The sequence below is a fragment of the Lactuca virosa genome, chromosome 9 (assembly GCF_052849685.1).
Source record: "Lactuca virosa cultivar CGN04683 chromosome 9, Lactuca_virosa_CGN04683_v6, whole genome shotgun sequence".
Taxonomy (NCBI): Eukaryota; Viridiplantae; Streptophyta; class Magnoliopsida; order Asterales; family Asteraceae; genus Lactuca; species Lactuca virosa.
In genome coordinates this window covers 101,678,185-101,691,177 of record NC_136434.1, presented here as the reverse complement: position 1 = coordinate 101,691,177, position 12,993 = coordinate 101,678,185, and the positions used below count along the sequence as shown (strand labels likewise).

The 12,993-nt window shown below is 35.8% G+C and overlaps 1 protein-coding gene across 1 annotated transcript; it reads left to right on the top strand.

The window, feature by feature from the left end:
- The first annotated feature begins 10,828 nt into the window (after positions 1-10,828).
- LOC145139627 (uncharacterized) lies at positions 10,829-11,176 on the top strand. The gene has a single exon (XM_079073382.1). It carries the CDS (start codon positions 10,829-10,831, stop codon positions 11,174-11,176), a length of 348 nt encoding a protein of 115 aa, XP_078929508.1.
- Positions 11,177-12,993: the final 1,817 nt, after the last annotated feature.

Here is a 12,993-nt window from a genome sequence, read left to right as displayed (position 1 = left end):
ACGGGGGTCAAAGTTGGGTAAGGGCTTTTCTCATATTGCACCACTCACGCCAACATTTGGGTAAAAGCTTTTCCCATATTTCACCACTCACTTTCAACTCATAATCTATATCACTGATCATCTCATCTATCCAACTCACTTTTCATCACACACCCACTATTTAACTCATGATCTATATCACTAACTCATGAAGCTCGTCCGATCACTTCATAAAAGAACAAAGACTCCAAAGCTCTTCCAAATAAAAGTATAGGGAAAATACTGATAAAGTACTCCCGTACGCTCCCGTACCCCGACACGTAATAGTGTCGAAAGGAAGAACTAATGGATGAACACATAGTTCAAAAATACCTAATGAACATATAGTTCAAACATACGTACCGATTACAAGTCTACTAACGTTCCACTGGGCTATCTAAAATAGTCTGTGGCCGTTGTCTATACTCTGCTAGATGACTAGATCATCTTAAACATCGATACCTCTCATCAATTTTTATTTCATCACACCTCATCTAATTAATCTACCCATGTTTTACCCAACATATTTGTAGATAAATATATATATATATATATATATATATATATATATATATATATATATATATATACAGTTTAAAACTTGTATAAAACATCAATTCAACAGTCACCTCAAATAAACAATTAATATATTTACATATAGCACGTATTTTAAGGTAAATACTTTATATCTATATTTAAGGTGAAAGTGACTATACACTCACCTGATTTAATGAAAATCGGGCAGCAATTCGTTTCCTAAAACGATCGTTTCTAATAAAACCGGGAGTTTTATTGAGAAACCGGGCTCTGCGAGGGTCGGGATTCGAAACCGAAAAGATAAATTTTCCGGGCCTTCGGGCACTCCAGGACGTGTTCCGGGCGTTGGAAATGATCTCGGGGCATCGGGGGAAGCGAAAATGGCTAAAATATTGAAAAATGGGTGAAAAATGACAATTTTGGAATTTCCCCCGGAAGATCTCGCATGGCTTCTATTTATAGGGGTCAGCTTGCGAGGGTTCGGCCGAGAAGGAGGAGTAAGCGAAGGCAGGTGGCATCCGCGGAGCGAGGCCAGGTGGCGAGTGCGAGCTTCGGACACGCGAAGGGCACGCGGCGCCTTCGGATTGGGACAGCGAAGCTCGGATGATGAGTCAGAAGCGAGGCGCGTCGGAAGATCATTGGACCACACCCTCGGTCAAATCAGCAAGCGACACGCGTGTTGCGCACGGGCTATGCATGCGAGGATCACGTGGCCAGCACCATTCCTTGCGAATTTTCTCGAAAATTGTGCCCATTCTTGTAAAATCCATAACTTTCTCATACGGGCTCCGTTTTTGACGTTCTTTATATGCACGCGTAGGTAAAATTACGCTCTACAACTTTCGTTTAGACTTCCTTGGCTAATTTTGACTTTAATTTTTAAATTATTATTTTTAACAGACCGGGACAGGAAATCCGTTAAAAATTCATAACTTCTTCATCCGACGTCCGTTTTTGTCAGACTTTTTACTGTTGTGCCATAAATGACGAGACCTTCGATTCTCGTTTAGGTCGTGTCAGATAAAAATCTCTCGATCTAAAATTCGAGTTTTTAGCTGTCTACAGCTAAGCTGAAACTTCGAAAAATCATAACTTCCTCATACGAAGTCAGATTTGGGCGTTCTTTTTATACCTACTCTCGGTTTAACGAACACTACGAGTTTCGTTTAGATCACTAAGGCTAAAAAGTAGTTTATCAAAAACTCACTTTTTACGACATTCGGCACCGTGCCGGTTTATCGTGAAACTTCGACAGGTCATAACTTCTTCATTATAACTCGGATTTCGGTATTCTTTATATATCTGTAATCCTTGTCACGCCCACTACAAGTTTCCTAATAGATATTGGCTTTATCTAATATTTAATTTTGACGCTCATTTTTATTCTTAATTAATTAAACCCTAATAATTAAGCATAAAACACATAATTCACATAATATTCACATAATTCCTTTTCATTTCTTCTAAATGAGTTACAAAGGTTCACCTAGACCATTATGTCAATATTAATGCCTAGCCTAGAAACACTGGCGTTACAGGAGCATCAAACCAAAGAGGAACCAGCCTAGGGATCATACTAAAATCGTCACAGGGGGACATCCTACCCCAAGAAATCAGTTGTGAGTTCAATGCAACCAACAATGAAGCAGAATATGAGGCACTAATCATGGGAGTACACTTAGCCAAGGATCTTTGAATCAAGGATCTTCGTGTAATTGTCGATTCGTTATTATTGACTAACGATTTTAATGGATCCTATGCAGTAAAAGGAGAAAGGCTAGAACCATATCTCCTGATCCTCAAAAACTTAGCCTCAAAATTCGAATCATTTAGCCTAAACCAATTCCATAGATAAGACAATGTTGAATCAGATTCTTTAGCCAACCTAGGATCTTCTCTTAGGATCCCGCCTGAGACCATAATCCCGATAATCCACGTGTTAATCCCAGCGATCGAGGATCCTGCCAAAAGACTGAAGGATCCCAACGATCAAGAAGAAACTACCAACGTCGCTACTATCCAAGACCCCAATCCTCAACTTCCTTATCAGGATCCTAACATCAACGATCCTTCCCCAACCTTAAGATCCTGGATCCAACCTATTATGGAATACCTCCAGAATGGTACAATCCCAAAAGAGAAAAAAAGGGGACATAGCATTCAGAACAAGGGTCTCAAGGTTTGTTATAAACCAAGGAAAATTATATAAAAAATCTATGGTAGGTCCATACCTTAGATGCTTAGAAGATCACGAAGCTGCAGAAGTTCTAAAGGATATAAATGAAGGAGACTGCAACAATCACACTGGGGGGCAGATCCTTATGCTCCAAAGTGTTGAGGACAAGATACTACTGGCCAACCATGAAGAAAGATTCCTTCATTCATGCTTAAAAATGTGATGCTTGTCAAATACATAGCAACATCCTACATCAACCATCAGAACCTCTATCAAGTGGGGGATGGATATAGTGGGCAAAATTGGTGGTAGCTCCTGTAGGAAAGGTCTTCATGTTGGATTAATGTCTAAGTCCATAACTATATTTGGTATGTACTTGACCCGACCCGGCATGGTCCATTTGGGTTGCACTTCACCGGCACAATTTATATGGATAGTCTTTTGAGAATAGTATATTTATGATTTATATTAATATATTATAAGTTCTAATATATTAATATGGAATCATATTATTTAATTAGTATTGATCAAGAATTAATTTAGAATTAATTAAGTGATCAAAAAGAACTAATTAAATATGGACTCTTATATATATGGAATGGGCCAAGTTCATTTAGGTTGGGCTAAGCTTTCATGGATGGTCCATGGAGCTTTTAACCCATGGATCCTATGTAAATGAAAGGTCATGGGTATTAGGGTTTACATGGATGTAACCCTAATCCTCCATAATATATAAAGGGGTCCTTGGCTCACAAAATTGACACAAGTGTGTGAAAATAAGAGTGGGCCGATTTTAGTGTGCATACATATTCTCTCAAGTTCTTCCAAGGTGTTTTGGTGATTTGTGATTCCATTTGAGGCTTCCACACTATTGGGGCTAAGCTCTTAAAGCTTGAAGACATCAAGCTACATCAAAGGTATGTCATCTAACTAGAACTTTGTAGTATAAGTGCTTCATAATATGCTAGTTAGGATGAAACCTTGGAATAGTTAATATTTGCATGTATAATAGAGAAAACATAGATCTAAGGTTTATAGGGTTGCATGTACACCATAGGAGTGTTAGAATGCTCAAAACCCAACAGTGGTATCAGAGACATGGGTTGTTTTCTGTTATATTGATGCAAATGTTTTATTTTCAAGTTGAAAAAAAAAGGAAAAAAAAACATGACGTTTGTCAAATTTTAAGATAATTACTTGTTTTTGTGAAAAACTAATTATTTGTAAAATTTGAATCATTTGCTATATGAGTTGAATTAGGTCAAATTTAGTAAAAGATAAAATGATATGATTATTTTATTAGTTTTAAAAGTTTGATCCAAAGAGTTTTTGAAACCTCCATAAGTTATGGATATGAAAAGGTTTTTAAAAAAATTGATTCAAAGTTTTTTATGAAGTTACAAAACTTGGTCTTAATGTTTTAAAGAATTCCATAACTTGTTCTTAAGTTATGGAACATGAAAAGTTTCATCATAAAACAAGTATTTAACTCCATAAGTTATGGAATCCAAAAGTTTTCAAGAGTTACAAAACTTGCCCTCAAGTTTTGGAATTTGGAAAAAGTTTTTTTATGATAAAAAAAAAAGAATTGAATTCTAAAACTCTTGGGTTCATAACTTAAACAATTAATTAAATGGTTTTAATTTTGAATTTAATAATTGGAATTATGATGTTTTATTGAATAATTCTATTAACTCTTATGGACTTTATTAATAGATAATTAAAGTGTTTAATTAAAAGAGAATTAATAATTCCATAATGACATGGTTTAAATTTAATTAAATTAAGAGTATAGTTTAATTAATAGATTAAACCACCAAGTATTTTAAATGTCTAAAATACACCCTTATACTATTATAATATTAAAAGTTTAATATATTATATGTATAAGAGCAGGTCGTCTTACCATTAGTAGGCCTCATTCACGAAGCCGGTCTATAAGGGGGGTATAAGGTTACTGCCTATAAAATGGCAGTTTAATGGGTGTCCACTCTCACCCACCGCTTCCTTGACTGGTGGAGGGTCGTTAGCCGAACAGGTAGGACAAGGACTATAATTCTCCCTTCATTAAAAGTATTAATGATAAATACTAAGTAACTAAACTTTTTATAAATTCCCAATCTTAGTTACTTAGGAAAATGTGAATAAGGTGCTAATCCATGAAATTACACTTTGCACTTTGTTTAAGCTGTTAGTGGAGCGTGTGTGGTTAACCGGCACACTAACCTGGACTTAACAAGGTAGGCAAAGGGTAACTTAATGTTTATCATAGTATCGTTGGAGCGTGTGTGGTAAACAGGCACATCGATTGAGGGGTAAATATTAAGGGTACCAAGTATATTTGCATGGTTACTTCACACCTTGTTTTGTGATCCTCGGCATCCCAGTCACAAAACCTGAAGGGCACACTCGAGATTGAAACATGCCATTGAAAAGTTCAATGAATCTCAAAAGAATCTAGGAGTTTCAAAACCAATTAAAACCTAATAATACATTTCGTTTATCTTGGTGGAAATTGGTGAATCGTCATTCACCTACCTTCAAATATTTTATAGCTTGGATTACGGCATCCCTCTTCCAAGTTATAAAATAGTTTGTTGGGTCCTAGCCTTAATATATCATATTGGGTGTTATATTAAGGACTTAAATCAACTTTACGTGAATTTCTCCCATTGTTGATGTCTGGTTTAGACAACAATGATCTTCCCAAACCAAACTTTCCTAATGAATATGACTTCCCGAGTTTGGCTCATGGAAGTCATACTTCTCTTCCTCCACCTCCTCCAATTATTCTCCCTAACCCACAAGTTCAAGGTCACTCAAGCCCTAATGGCAAGCAAGGTCTATGTGTGATCACATCTTAGAGATGAAGTCACATATTGACAAGCCGGGAGAGTTGGGTGTCAAAGTCTTGAGAAAGTTGGATGTTCAATCACTTTCTAAGTCACATAGTGAGTTCCTTTGGGACTACTATGAAACAGACTATGACATGAACCTTAATGATCATATCTATTTGCTTGGTGTTGCTGAATCAGCAATGATTTGGAACGATAGTAAAGCAAATTTGATTAGAAGATCAACTTCCCAAAAACTTTATGGACAGTGACAATGGTGACACTGGAAATCCAGAAAAAGCATTCTCTTCCCAATGGAAAGGGATTGACCATAGTCAACCCGGTTGACCAAATGGTAAAGAGAAAGGCTAAGTCTGAGATAGTCTCATTACCAAAGGGTCCATATGTTTATTTTGCCAAAGGAAGGGGCGTTGATTGCAAAGCTGCCAAATTTACCTAAGGATGTTAAAGTCAATAAGTTTGACTCTACATCAGGTAGAGCCCATTATCTAACTCTGTTAAGTTCTATTCTGAGATCCTCATTACATGATGTGACTGGGTCACATGTTGATGTTTTAAGAATCAAAGAATAGAGAGAAATCTTAAAGGAAGTATATGCTGATTCTGATCGCGAAGGTGGATTTCGATCGCATCAGAATTTTGAGCAGTTGCTTAAGAAGTTATGATATATTGCTAAGGAATAGATAACAACAATTTTCCATGTGGATTGTAAGGATAAGTTTTTCCGCAAAGTTTTAAAATAAAAGAAAATTGTTTAATTTTATTTATTTGAAGTATCCTTACAATGGAATTTGTGGAAAATTGTTGCTTATATGATTCCACTGACAGCAATATTGGAAAATGGATTTGATTCTTTCATTTGTGGTAGTGTCTAAATTTACCAAATCAGGAAAGTTCCTCATCGCCCAAGTTTCAATTGGACCGAAACTTGGAATCATGCAAGTTGAATAGTATGATGAATGAGAACTTTCAAGCATTGGAAAATCAAGACTAATTACTTGTTCACATGGATGTGTGAGTCAAGTGAAGGACTAAACGGATCGAGTACACATTCTTGTGCACTGGTCATGTCCACCACAAAGCTCGTTAAGACTATTTGATTTACTAAAGTTTAGTAAATATGGTTATACTTACAAGTTTAAGTATAATTCTGAAACATTGGAAAAGTCTCAATGTATGGCAGAACGAATAGGAAGAATCAAATTAGGCAGAAAGATAAAAGTTTCTCAAATCTGAAAAGATGGGAGAATACTTTAGTATCATGTTTGTGATCATCTTAATGATTTAGAAATCATATCACAATTAGTCCTCTAAAGGTCATCTTAGTGCATTATTATGACTAAGAAGAGGAGTCATGAATTGTTGAAATGGTTAGATCAGGAAGATGAGTCATACTTCGTTCCAAAACAATTCTTAGAGTCATACTCCAAGATTGTAACTTGAGTGACATATCTTAAAGAAAGGTTTAAAACACTTGTCAAATGTAAGAGTAAAAGTGTCCTACACTTGTACATTTGAAATTGGTAAGTTGTGATGTTTTGGATAAAACAAAGACCAACTGAGGCCAATTGTGTGAAGTGTTTGTCTTGATAAAGAATCGCACTATCTCTTGAATATTTGGCAAGATAGTCTTATATGTCAAGAGGATAGTGGGAGTCTTAAAGATCCTAAAAAGAATTTCAAGAACTAATCAAGAACTAGCACACGAATTGAGGTTTATAACCTATCGTGTTGACATATTCTGTGCCCATTCCAGTTAAAGTTGGCTTTGCATAGGAGTTCTGAAAGTTCTCAATTGGTTGCATAACAACTTGGAAGCAATGGCAGGCCCTGTACTGCCAGGTGGCAAGAAGTTAAGATTGCATAAGTTCAGTCCATATGAGTTTGGATTTGTCATTATCCTTGTCTTGTGACTATGGTTTTGACGATTCACATGGATAAGAACACATACACCGTAAAATCTAAGGGTCATAAGGTTTCTCTCCGATTCATGAAAATGATGGTGAGGAAACACTTCCACCAAGTAGATTTGAAGCAGATGGCATAAGGTCTAAACAATTGAGACTATGATTACGACATCCCTTTTCATAGTTCTGAAATTGTTTAGACACACATGCATGCTATCTAAGGAAAGGTGTATGATTTTGATAAAGTTTTATCAAAGCATCTCGTATCAGAAATCTGAACTTTGGTAAGAAAGTCAATGAAGTATTGATTTCTAGAAGTCCAGCTGATTTCTGAGTACATGTCAAAGCTAGTGGGAGCATAAGTGTTATGCTAATAATCATCATGTTAGTGGGAGCATGATAATTATTGTTGGTGTTGCAAGTTAGCAATGTTAATTATAGAAAACAAAAGTTTCAATTCGTGAGGCTGCAGGGATTGAAAAAGTTGTTTTGCTATAATTAAGGGAGAGGATATACTTCATTTCAGTTCTAAAGGCTTAGATTGAGACCTTAATCATCTTTAGTCAAGAATATATATATATATATATATATATATATATATATATATATATATATATATATATATATATGAATTTCATGTTGGATTGGTTCAACTTAAGGAAATTCTATATATTGCGTTCTCAAAATTCGATTATGATTACGGCATCCCTCTTCATAGTCAAATTTTGAAAACATGGCAAATAAAAATATTGTAGCAAAAGACTGGTCTAGAATCATGTCTTTATGTGAGACATCATGAATCGTGTACCATTTGCTTTGGGTACAGGATCGATTGCATGTGCTATAATATTTGTCATTTCTAAATTTTTCCAAATGCCTAGAGGCATTAAGAAGGGAAAAGGTCTAGAATTGGATATGACTAAAATGATTAAGCAATTGTCGAGGACAATCTGAGGTTTACCAAAGATTGGTTGCTCAGGGACAGTTGGAAGTATAGTGCTAATTTTGGAAGGACCATATTGACATATTCTGAAAAGAGGCATCTCTTATTCAGAAGTGATAGTCAAAATGAGAATATGGAGTTGTCTCCATAGGTGGAAGTTATCTCTGTAAGATTAGAAAACTTAATGCAAGAAGCATGTCCAAAGCAATGTACTTTGAATATGAGACTTAGTTTCCATGGAGTTGATCTCCATTGGAATACCTTATAATGACTGTTGACAAGTCTTTGTGACTTTGTACATATTCATTACAGGAGGGTCAGTGCATATAAGTTTAAAATCTAAACAGATTTCGATAAATGATAGGAATTTGAAATTCTCACATTTTTCGATAAGGATTTGGGAGTGTGAAATTAGAATCATTGAAATTATGTTCAATTGGTTTATTTCACAAAGTAAGGATCATAGAAAAACATAGAGTGCATACTTGGTGTATGGCAAAGCTATTGTTTAAGAAAAACATAGTGTACATGCTTGGAGCATGGGACAACTAGTGTTTTTAATTCAAGTATAAAGTTGATAAAACCGAAACAATGAATAATGAGTAATCAGTATGGTGATAAATAAAAGTGTTTATTTATATTCATAGGGTTTGATACCATATTTGATTCATTTATTCTTGTGTTTCACTTTGCATGTTTTGACTTCCAGAATAACTAAGTCGCTCTTCCTGAATGATTAAGTTATTCAAACCATCCACAGTCGGTCATATGTTGGAAGTAGATATGAATCAAGATTGTCATGGGTTGGTTTGTAGAGGTCCAAGTTATTGGACAAAGTGGTGCTACAACACTCATGAGTGCTCATAAGTTTTGAGTATTGGATTCAACCCGCGCTCATTTGAATCACTTCATGGATTTTATCACGAGTGATCATGAGACGATAATATCTTATATTCTTAAAACCTAGATATATGAGTTGTTACTATGAGTTGGTTATACATTGATTGCACGAAAACGCATTGGTAACTCGATGTTATAAAACGTGCCTTTGTGTATGATTCAACAAGTAGTAGAACAAGTCATATGAGTTGAAGTTTATCCATTCCTTTTACCTTCGGGATAAAAGCGATATATGTGGGCCCCTCGATGATTTAGCGATGACACATGTGAGTGCTTGGCCAAGCCAGGACTGATTTGATTTGTTCAATCAGTCAGTCATCATAAATCGAAAATCGGGAAACAACAAATGGACAGAGAGAATGATTATAATCCATGTCTCAGTCCATATGATATCTAGAATGGAGGAATATATGATCCCTTATCTAATGGACAAGTCATTGACAAGGTCAGAGTTCGACAGCGGCTTTAAGAGCTACGATTGCCAGTTAGGTTTTGAAGTCATACTCAATAATAGTTTTAGACTTATCCAAGTGGGAGACTGTTGGATTAATGTCTAATTCCATAACTATATTTGGTATGTACTTGACCCGACCCGGCATGGTCCATTTGGGTTGCACTTCACCGGCACAATTTATATGGATAGTCTTTTGAGAATAGTATATTTATGATTTATATTAATATATTATAAGTTCTAATATATTAATATGGAATCATATTATTTAATTAGTATTGATCAAGAATTAATTTAGAATTAATTAAGTGATCAAAAAGAACTAATTAAATATGGACTCTTATATATATGGAATGGGCCAAGTTCATTTAGGTTGGGCTAAGCTTTCATGGATGGTCCATGGAGCTTTTAACCCATGGATCCTATGTAAATGAAAGGTCATGGGTATTAGGGTTTACATGGATGTAACCCTAATCCTCCATAATATATAAAGGGGTCCTTGGCTCACAAAATTGACACAAGTGTGTGAAAATAAGAGTGGGCCGATTTTAGTGTGCATACATATTCTCTCAAGTTCTTCCAAGGTGTTTTGGTGATTTGTGATTCCATTTGAGGCTTCCACACTATTGGGGCTAAGCTCTTAAAGCTTGAAGACATCAAGCTACATCAAAGGTATGTCATCTAACTAGAACTTTGTAGTATAGGTGCTTTATAATATGCTAGTTAGGATGAAACCTTGGAATAGTTAATATTTGCATGTATAATAGAGAAAACATAGATCCAAGGTTTATAGGGTTGCATGTACACCATAGGAGTGTTAGAATGCTCAAAACCCAACACTTCATGCTAGTGATGACTGACTACTTCTCAAAGTGGATAGAAGCCGAAGCTTTTGTCCATGTAAGATACAAAGAGGTAGTCTCATTTATTAAACGCAATATCTTGACCAGGTTCGGGATCCCTGCCAAAATCATATGCGACAACGGATCCTAGTTTATAAGCAAGAGGACAAGATACTTTTGCACGAGTTGGTGAATACAAATGGTAATGCCCACTCCTGTTCACCCTCAAGCCAACGGTCAAGCAGAATCTAGCAACAAAATCTTAGTGAATAACTTGAAGAAAAGGCTGGACGAAAAGAAAGGAAAATGGGCAGAAGAACTTTCTTTCGTACTATGGGCAGATAGAACCACTTCCAAAGTAGCCACATGCCAAACCCCATACTCCTTGGTGTTCGGAGCAGAAGCAACGGTTCCCACTGAAGTGGTGATCCCAACAGGAAGATACCTACTTCAAAATCAAGAAAACAATGACAGGATCCTGGCCCATGATCTTGATACTATTGATGAACTCATGTATCTTTCCAAGATCCGCATCGTAGCTCATTAACATAGAATCACCAAGGCGTGCAACAAAAATATAAAAGTCAGAAGATTCCAAATAGGAGACTTGGTACTAAGGAAAACATTCAAAACACCAAGGATCTTAGTGAAAATAAACTGACACCTAAATGGGAAGGACCGTAACTTATAGATGTCGAAGCAGGAAATGGGGCATATTGGCTAGTTACCCTCGATGGAAATGTCTTGCTAAGATCCTAGAATGTTATACATCTTAAAGCTTATTTTATGTAAGTAATATTAGTCATTTTCCAACACCCTCAAGGTACACATACTCTTTACCTTTACCTTTTATTTTTATTATTACTATTTGCTCTCCTCAAATACCATTACTAACTTAAGCATTGGAGGGGTGTTAGCTAGACTAACGCCCACCCCTAGCTAAGGTTTGTTGTGAACAAGGAACTTAAGGATCTTGACACAAAAGGATCCTGACACACAGGGATCCTGATATACAAGGATCTTGACGATTTGAAGACCCTGGCACTTAAGAGTCAAATAGCTACAACGTTCTATAATTTTTAACACAACTAAGAATAGAGACTGATCATCTCTCCTACGAATAAGGGTACTTAATCCCCTCTAAGGTTTAAAGAGTTAATTACCTCTTTCATACGAGTTAAGGTTTTTACACCTCGCTTGGACGCACGTTATCTACTATGGGATTTGAATAAGGGGATCATTTCACGCTGCAGTGACTTGGCAACCCTCTTATTTCAAAATATAAGTTAAGATCCTAAAGTTAAAATACACAAGGTTTATAACATTTTCATGTTCTCTCAAGTTGGGATCTTCCCCATAAAACACAAGAGGTTCATAACATTTTCATGTTATCTCAAGTTGGGATCTTCCCTAGAAAATAACTAAGGTTTATAAAAAATTTATGTTATCATACGATTTTGGATCCTCCCTAGTAATTTACTAAGATTGGGATTTTCCCCTAAGGTTTTTTCAAAAATTAATTGTTTGAAGATGGGATATTCCCTAGAAAATATGCAAGACTTGCAGTACTATCATATTGCAAAACAAAAGTTCCCTCAGTTATTCTCCAAGATTGATACTTAAGGTAGGATCCTAACTAAAGTCCACTAACTTGAAGATAATTAAGGATCCTCACTGATGAACTCCTAAAGCAAGGATCCAATCATATGAGAACTTTAAAGACCATACGAAGTTTAAACTTCTCTTAAGTCTAAAAGCCATAAAGTCTAAGGATAATCATGTTCTATCTATCCATATTTTTAAAGTTAACTTACTTATGCGATGATTGAAGATTTGTTATCCTAAATGGATCTCAACTATTTTGAGATCCTAAATGGGTAAATAACTATTTTCAAGTTATTTAGATTTTGAGAGTTCTTGCAAATCCTGAACTCTTTAAAGATCCTGGTTATAGGGATCCTCGAAAATCCTACTGCTACAACCATGCAAGTCAATCACGCATGTAAAGAAATATAAAATAACCATAGCGTTAAAGGGGTTTCCCACCAACCCCACAAAAGAAAAAAGAAGAAAATAGTAATATTGTCTTACAGCCCTTAAAACCAAAAACTATTTAATCTAATTCTTTGCAGGCCTAGACTGTAGACTGGTCATCATTTCTTGGGGTATTCTCCTCCTCGTCCGCCTTCGGCTATTGTTTTGGTCAAAAATCGACTAAGTGGATATTAACCAAAGTGTATGAGAGGATGTGGTGCTGTAGGTGAAGTGATTAAGGAAATTAGAACAAGATTACACAAGTGGTTTAAAAGGAAAGCCCTTGATCCTTGCTAGGATCTCCAGCACAAAACCTTGGGAGGTGATAAT

Bases quoted from the DNA above. Each gene is read 5' to 3' on its own strand.
- LOC145139627 (XM_079073382.1), top strand. From the start codon at position 10,829: ATGGTAATGCCCACTCCTGTTCACCCTCAAGCCAACGGTCAAGCAGAA.